This window comes from Tetrao urogallus, assembly GCF_951394365.1.
Source record: "Tetrao urogallus genome assembly, chromosome: Z".
Lineage (NCBI taxonomy): Eukaryota > Metazoa > Chordata > Aves > Galliformes > Phasianidae > Tetrao > Tetrao urogallus.
In genome coordinates, this window is record NC_136816.1 from 3,060,755 (window position 1) to 3,069,972 (window position 9,218).

The 9,218-nt window shown below is 41.8% G+C and overlaps 1 protein-coding gene across 1 annotated transcript in view; it reads right to left on the bottom strand.

The window, feature by feature from the left end:
• The window catches only part of DTWD2 (DTW domain containing 2), a gene marked incomplete at both ends in the record, with an annotated part of 62,126 nt that extends 53,207 nt beyond the window's left edge, over positions 1–8,919 (bottom strand). Inside the window, one exon of the mRNA XM_079548454.1 lies at positions 8,789–8,919. Coding sequence (XP_079404580.1) covers positions 8,789–8,919 — 131 coding nt within the window. The remainder of the gene's footprint in view (positions 1–8,788) is intronic.
• Positions 8,920–9,218: the final 299 nt, after the last annotated feature.

A 9,218-nucleotide genomic window follows, 5' to 3' on the forward strand; every position in this document is an offset into this window, starting at 1 on the left:
ATTTTAGGCACAGACAGTAAGGACAGACCCTTTTGGCATTTATTTACTCTGTTTGCAGACAGCAAACTATGCCTGAATCCCAGCTTGAAACAAAGCAGATGTAAAAGCAGAGTTACATGGTCACTCTCACACCAAGTAACCTCAGGGGTGAATTCTGCCACTGACCTAAAGTGAAAGCAGACTCAGAACACACACATCATTTGGACACCAATTAAAAGAAGAGCTAAGTATTTATATTTCCCAATCCACTCCACAATGCCGTATCTCATCACCTGATTCTTCTACTCACACAGAACTATGAATGTAAGTATTTTTCCTCTCACAAATAACTAGAAAAGCAATGAAATCAAATTATAATCTATTTAAGTAAAACAAATGAACACATAACAGAAAGCCTGTGCCAACCTACTGATAGCACAAAAAGAAAAGTGGATGCCTTCTAACAAGCAAAATTACGTCTTTAAATAGTAAATATTCGTATTAGAAAGAAAACCCACCATTCTCTGCAATCTACCTGTAAGTGAACATAAGCTTGAAAAAAAATACGGTTAACAGCTTCATAACCAGTTCTAGGGGATGGTTAAATATTAAACAAAATCTTCAATTTCGGCATAACTATTCACTTCAGCTATAGATGGTAGAAAAACTGAGCTTTGTTGTCAGAGAGCTTGAGAACAACTCAGAGTCCTAATATGACATGAAAAAGGCAGTGTGGGGCAGATGAACGTCCTGCTCAGAGCCTACCGACGGCTCAGAGCTGCAGGAGCACTGCAAATGCAATGCTACACTCTAGTGTCCCTTTTGTAAATAGCAGGCAGCTCTGGTGAACTTTCACTTCAGTTTTGAATCCACAATCTCCTTCATAAACGTTATTTTAAAAAGCCAGTTTCCCGGTGTCATGCAACAAATAATGTATCTTAAGATAATACACCTGTTACTAAAAAGTGAACAGTTATTAGATTTCATCAATACGATGTTGGTTTTTTTTGCTGAATACTTGGCATTTTATTTCTATTAGACATCATTAAGTTACTCTTAAGCTTTCAGGGATACTTGAGATGCTGTTTTTAAGGTACACAGCCAATTAAACATTTGCTTTGAAGTACTTGATTATAGAATCAAAGCATATCCAATAATATTTCATTCTGATTAAAACAGCTAGAAGTCCAACACAAAAACAAACCTTTCTTCCACAATTTGGAAACACAACTTGTATAATTAACGTAGTTGGTTTAGCAAGTGTGCTCAGAAAAGCAAACAAGAAGACAGCAGCCAGGTACTTCATGGAAACACTGACAGGAACAATTTGCACTGTAACAGTACGATTTCATGCTGAGAAAATTAGCAATGCCCGTTCTGAGAGGCCGCAGGTGCGAGCTCACACAGAGCACAACTGTACAAAGCTATAAACAGACTCCAAGTAACTCAGACTGCAGGGACCTTCTGAAGGTCATCTGCCCTGGCTTCCCACCCAAAGCAGGAGTAATTCCTAACGCCCTAAGCAAGCTGAACCAAGCACTTCCACAGACTGAAGCTTTATGGCTATATTATACCAAACAGACTGCTCCAGCACTACACCAACATCACTGTGAGTTAATTTCATGATGAAGTTCATGTCTACATCCTGTTGAAACACTGCTGCCTCCCAGTCAGGCTGCTGACCATCTAGGCGTCCTGCTCTTTGTTGCAGAGTGGTTCCTTATTGTGGTTTAACCCAGCAGGTAGCTAAACAACACACAGCTGAGATGGGAGACAATTAGAGAAAAGACAAAGTAGTACTTAGGTTGAGATAAAAACTATTTACTAAGATAAAGAAAAGGCGTAGGGAAAAAGAATGATAGTTACAATAATAATATCTATATTTATTTATACTTAGATGCAAATAAATATATACAGACCAAGTGATGCACAATCTTCAGGCAAGAATAACTAACCTAACAGGGGAGGTGATGGTGTGGCAGTAGAGGTTGAACTTTCCCATCAATCTTCTGTTAAATTTTGCCAACAAGAATTCCCAGCTAACGGTGGTGACTCTAATTGCGTTGAAAAATAATGTTTTGTAGCTGCTCTGTCAAACAATATTACTGCACTCTTTGTTGCTGTTGCAGTTTCCATGGATATAAACACAAGGCATTACTTTCAGACTGGCCTACATAGATATTTACCCATGCTGCGTTGGCTGCTTATTCTTCACATATTAATGTTTTCAAATCAACTTCACTCAGACTCAAAGTTCAAAAGAAGTTATATGCAAGTCCCCAAGAGACATCTGGATTTAAATGCTCATCTCTTTGGCATTTTAATGAAGAAATTCCCTATTACTGAATACAATTAACATGCATTTACATTAGAAATAGCAAAACACCAGTCAACTGCAATGATTTTACAGGCTAAAACCTCCACCTAATGAAAACTCCCATTCATCAAGCTTCTAAATCAATTTCTATTAAACACTGAGGAAAAACTTCATGGGACTATTCTCAAAATACCTAAGTGTACTTAAGTACCAAGAAAACAAAATTTCACACATTACAAAGCTGAAGAGGACCACCACTGCTGCACCACACAAGCAATGTCACAAGAATACCAACCTACCCATTTTGAGCACTCTTGTTCATAAAGTGCCATTCCTGACTTATGATTTCCTAGGAGTTATGGACATAATGATAGAATGTTTTGGGTTGGAAGTGACCTTTAAGATCAATTAGTTCCAACTCCCTGCTGTAGGCAGGGACACTTCCTGCAGGTTGCTCACAGCCCCATCCAGCCTGGCCTTAAAGCCTTCCCTGCTTCCAAGGAAGGGGCATCCACAGCCTCACTGGGCAACTTGTTCCAGTATCTCACCACCTTCACAGGAAAGAATTTCTTCCTAAATATCTGATCTAAATCTACCTTCTTCCTACTTAAAACCATTTCCATTCATCCTGTCACTACATGTCCTTATAAAAAGCCCCTCCTCAGCTTTCCTGTAAGCCCCTGCAGGTACTGGTAGGATGCTACAAGATCTCCTTGGAGTCTTCTCTTCTCCAGGCTGAAGAGACCCAGCTCCTCCAGTCTGTTCTTGTAGAGGAGGAGGTCCAGCCCTCTGACCATCTTCAGGGCCCTTGTCTGACCAGCTCCCAGCTCCACGTCCTTCGTGTGTTGGGGCCCTATAGCTGGACTCAGTATTGCAGGTGGGATCTCACAAGAGCAGAGCAGAGGGGCTGAATCACCTCCCTCCACCTCCTGGTCACTCTTCTCTTGATGCAACCCCGGATATGGTTCTTGGCCTTCTTGTCCACAAGCGCAGATTGCCAGCTCATGCTGAGTCTTTCATCAACTGACACTCACAAATCCTTCTCATCAGAGCTACGCTCAAGCTATTTTCCACCCAACCTGTATCTGTGCCCCCACCCAGGTGCAGGACCTTGCACCTGGCCCTGCTCAGCTTCTTGAGGTCCACCTCTCAAGCCTGCCCAGGCTGCAGATGGCATCCCTTCCCTCTAGTATGTCAATCCAGCCATTCTTAGAAGAAGCACTGGAACTCAGTCTGCGAAGCTACAGATACCCATTATCCAGAGAATATCTACTTGCAAATATCTACAGCATCAAACACTGCAGCTTCCACCAGATGCTCCTGCTGCTAGATGTCTCACTTTTGCTACTATTCTCCTGCTATTGAGGCTAACTCTCATTATCCATCCAATCTCTAAGATCTGAAAGCAGTTACTAACAGTTTTCCCTGTCACCCAAGCAAGAAGTACTCAAAGACAAAAAAACAAGTTTCTCTGATGGTCAACCAAATAAAAAATGTTTTAGAGCTCCTTGGCTGCAGTTATACTGAGCCTAATTACTTTTCAATATAAACGTTCATCATATCAGTTTTTCTATTCTAGTATTTCTTCAATGAAATTTTTTACATCAGCATGTTTACCGACTTTATTTAAAAGCAACTAAGAAGGCAATAAGTCTTCCCAGGTCTGAAAAAAAAAAAGAAAAAGAAAAAAGCTTGCGTACTAAGCATTCATTGACAAATATAGTTCAATGTTAAGTTTTACAGTATTTTAAACTTTACTGTCCATAAATGTTATGTCAAGCTGTTAACCACTGTAACCACAAGCTGTTAACCACAGTGGGCACCATCATAGCATCAGTCTTCTACCACTCCTTCAGTAGTGCCCCACTACTGAAGGCTTAAAAACTTTTTTTTTTAGATACCTAAATAAAACTTCGATGTTCTGACATTTCTTCTGAAATATCTTTGATAAAAAATTTACTAGGTCAGGAAAAGAATCCAGCCTTAGTAGCTGCCATTTTAGCATGCATTCAAAGCACTGCTAGAAAGGCTACCATCTGAAATAAATATCTTATTTTCCTCCTATGCTTTTTTTTTTTTTTTAAAAAGTAACATTCAACTTTAGAGTATAAATCATGTACAGTCTACTACTGATGGCTCAGAAAAGCCACAAAACACAGGACTTCATCTATTTCTGGATGCTCGCGAGAAGACAAGTGAATCAAAACCTGTTACACACAGTTGTGACAGTTAATAGCTTTAGAAACTGGGTAAAATAACTTAAAAAGAAACTTGACAGAAATTACAGACATAATTGGTATATTTCACAAATGATATAAAGAAAGACAGAGGAAAAAGAAGTCAAAGCCAAAGGTAAGTTATACTTGCAGTAACAACACAGCCAAGTACCAGGCTGACATCCAGGAAGGATGATCTGTTCCAAGCAAAAAACATCACAGAATATGACAAAAAGCATGTCAGCAGAGTCATGCAAACGTATGATCCAGCTAAAGCTATAAAACGGGCAGGGGAAAACTGAATATAATGCAGACGTTATTTGACTTTAAAAATTAGGAAGTGACAAACCAGTGCACTGCAAGGAGAGGACAGATGATGGAATTAAATACAGAATTACAGTCACTGAAAGGAGAAAAGAGAGCAACATCACCTTCCTTAAACTGAAGGAGAAGTGCAAAAGTGAAAGGCAGGCAAACAAAAAAACTACAGATGGAACGAGTCAGATTATCCTGATAATTCATTCTTAGGAAAGAGAGAAGAAAATAAAAATTAAAAAAAAAAAAAAAGGAAAAAAGGGATTGTAGGCCTATCAACTCAAGAATAAAGTAAGGTTTAAGCTATGCATCTGAAGTGACAGGAGAGCTCAGTTTTGCAGAAATGAAAGTTGATTAGTCCAGGGAGGGAAGGGAGAAGACGGTGGAACAGAAGAAGAATCTCAATTAACACCAGTCAAAGGACCGAAAGGACAAACGTCAGCAGCAATCGAATGCTATAAGCAGCTCTGGGATTTGCCAGAGCTTGCTTTCTGCAAAAGTAAATACCTTTCCTATTTCAAGAGATGTTTCATATCTCCAGTGAAATTCACCTATGGCAAATTCTCCTCCATAACAATCAAGTAAAATTACAGACTTGGCTGTGCCTAAGCCAAATCTTCGAGTACACAGATAACAGCCTTCAGCTCTCATCTACTTACATAGGCATTACCATATAAAAAGGAAATATATATATCTATATGTATACATAAAAGGTTATTTCTGCTTTGTGTTATATTTACTAAAATCAGTAACAATTCTTGTAAAGGAACCACTTATGGTTTTAGATTCTTGATGATTAAATTGAAGAAGTTTGATCACTGTTAAAACATCTTTGACTTCTCTTTCAATAAACCACCACCCTGAAGGCAAAGTCACAGTTGATGTAATTACAGAGAAATCGGGAAATCAAAGGCACTGGAGTTGCTTTAATTAACAAGATTATTCTCTGCTGCAGGTCTTGTCTCTGGTTGTGCTCCTCCTAGCCCTTAGTCATCCATAGTCAAAAGGACGTGGCCAGCCTGACTTGGCCCAACATGTTTTTTTTTGTTTTTTTTTTTTTTTAAATGCCAACAGATCAAAATGGATGTTAACTGAGTTGGTCACGCACAAAGGAAGCGGCCTAAAAAGGTCACTACTCATTAGTCTGTTTAGAATATTACAGCAAATGAACAAGTGCCTCTGAAACTCAGCCAAGCAGAAAGAAGTAGCATTAAAGTCAGTAACATTTTTATTTCATCAACAGCACTGGCAGCATCATTACTGCTAATACAGGCCAAAGAAACAATAGCATGAGGAATTTCTAGAGATACAGTAAATACAAAATTCAGAATAAAAATATACTGAAACTTCCATTCATGCCACTCTATGATTCTATTCCATGATTCACATCTCTATCTTTCTTACATTTCTGCTTTTCTACATCAAATTACACACAAGTCTGAGACGGTTTATTTCTGTTACAACTACAGGAATGAAAAATTATTTTATATTCACAGTAATGAGATGAGAAAACTTTGCCAATGCTTCTAATTTGTTAAGAAATACAACGTACAGGTAACAAGGCTGTAATTTCTGTAACCACTCCATCACACTTAGCTGTGCTGAAACTAGCTTACAAAGGTGGAATCAGTTCATCATTTTAGGTAACTGTGTGCCCAGATTTGGACTAACCCTAACCCTGTCCCTGCTGGCCACCCCTCTTTACCAGGATACCATTTGCTTTCCGAGCTGCAGGCACACACTGCTGGCTCACATTCAGTCTTTCATCCACCAGGACCCCCACATCCTTCTCTGCTAGGTTTTGCTCACAAAGTTCTCCCAATCTGTATCTGGCCCAAGGACAGAACCTTGCACTTTGCTATGCTGGACCTGATTACTTACACACTATCCCACTTTTTCAACTTATCAGAGTCCCTCTGGATGGCATCCCTTCCTTCTGCTGTATCAACTGCACCACCTATCTTGGTGCCATCTGCAAACCTGCTGTAGATGCTAATGCTGCAAACAGTCCTGAGATACTGCCATGTGAAGCCCAATATCATCAAAATATAACCTTTCCCTGAGACTGTGATCTAGAAAGTCTACTTCATGTCTTAACAAGGTTATTTCTAGAGGGTTTTCCTTCATCCCAATTTTAAGAAGTGTTATTAATTGCAAATGTGTAACTATGATAAATACTTTTAATAAAATCACTATAGTTTTATTTAAAATATTTATTGTATTATTACAGATCGCAGGATCTCCCTATCAGGGAGGATGGGGTGAAGCCTTATGTTCAAAGGCCTTGGTCCTCACAGGCAGCATTAACCAAAGGACCCAAAGAGAAGGGAGCAGGGCATAGTATCTATAAGCACCATGTATGGTGTGGAAACTGTGGTGTACTGCTCTGATTTAGGAGTTTTTAATAGTTACTTACAACAAATGCCTTCAATATACCACTCAAGAACCTGGAATAATGAAATCTATTCAGGACTGCCACCTATCATGTGTACTTCTTTATTTGTTTCTTTTTCAATACAAATTTAACAGGAAATGCACAGTATGGCTTCAGAAACACTTTACACTGCAGGCACTTCTTACAAGTTATGAACCATGGGAAAATACGCAAGTTTAGTTACCTAAGCAGTTTATTCAAACAGTGATAAGAAATCAATGCTTTCAGGGAGTGAAAAATTGCAGTAAACTCAGAGCAGTGAAAATAAATGCCTGGAGCTCCTATCTGAAGAACATCAAAGAAATGAAAGCAATGAAGCAATTTCCATGCACGAGGCATTGCTGAAAGAATTAATACATGCTTATTTTGCTTTCTCTGATACCAGCAATTAGACATTAAGTTCATGTTTACACTTAACTACCTTCCCAACTATAAAGCAGCTGCATCATTTACTTGTGTGGAAGACAGAACACATTACTTCTTCTCACTCAGTATGTACATAACTTAATTGGACTGTTAATATACATGGAATAGTTACGTAAGAACATTACATTTTTCCTAATGTATGAAGGAGGACTGTTCCATAATGTCGTTACTCATCTATCAATCTTCACAAATGAATGCATACATAAACAGTACCCCGATGAAGCACATATAATATTTTAGATACAGGTGAAGAGGGCCATTGGATTAAGGTTCTTCTCATTTTTACTCGGCATACAAACACTGTTTCACAGCTCATAGCGTTGCTTAAGGAATGTCCAATCCCTGCAGGCATTCAAGGCCAGGCTGGATGTGGCTCTGGGCAGCCTGGGCTGCTGGTTGGTGACCTGCACACAGCAGGGGGTTGGAACTGGATGAGCACTGTGCTCCTTTGCAACCCAGGCCATTCTGTGAGTCTGTTATTAATCATTAATCAAAGCACCTTTGGGTAAAATTAGGATAACATGCAGTGAATTAGTCCTGCATACATCTGGCAGTGTTTGCAGCAAAGATTTTTGCTTGCCCACAGTCCGAGGCCAAGCAGAGATCACGAAGGACCCTCAGTTACACGTCTCAAAGCTTTTCCTGACAACATTCCTCAGAAGTTCTCCACCCACATTAACAATCTGTAAATACCCAACTCCACAAAGACTGGAGTTCATTCATTTTATCCAGAACGAAAACCGCGCTGCAAAAGGACACCAACTGCACGGCGCTGCCAGCTATCGCAGCGAAATTACGAACGCGGAGACAAAAAGCACGGCAGCAGCACCGCACAGCGCTACTGCTCGTGGCTCAGTGTCCGAAGGACGGTGGCTTGACTTATTTATTTCACGGTTCCACGTAAGCAGGAACTCTCATCACAAATGCCAGCAGCTCCAGGCCGGCGCAGGCGGAAGCAGGGCGCACGGCGGCACACGCCCGGGGCTCAGCCGGCGGGGCAGGCGGGGCACGGCAACGCAACGCAACGCAACGCAACGCAGCGCAACGCCCCGTGCAGCTCTCCGCTCCAACCCTGGAGCAGCGGCCAGCCTCCCCGCTCACCTGCAGCGGCTGCATTCCGGCCGCCTCTCGCTGCGCTCCACCGGCAGCTCCCACAGCCCCGCGCAGCCCTCGCGCTCCTCGCCCTCCTCCCCCTCGCACGGCCCGGCGCCGCCGCCGCTCTCCCGCTCCATGCCCGCGCGGCGGGAAGTGGCGCCACCTTTTCCCGCCAGGCGGCGCCGCCGAGCAGAGAGAAACGCGAGCGTCTCTCAGCCAATCAGGGCGCGGGGACGACGACGCCCCTCCTCACGGTCCTCCATCGGGATGCGGCGCGATGCGGCCGGCAGGGGGCGCTGCTGGTGCTCGGTTTCTCCCGGTGCGGCGGCGGTCCGGCCATGGCAGGCTCGGGTCTCGTTGGGTCGCTCCCTCCCTCCCTACACCTGCGGCGTGACTGGAAGCAGGGCTTTTAGAACTGGGATAGAAAACAGGTCCT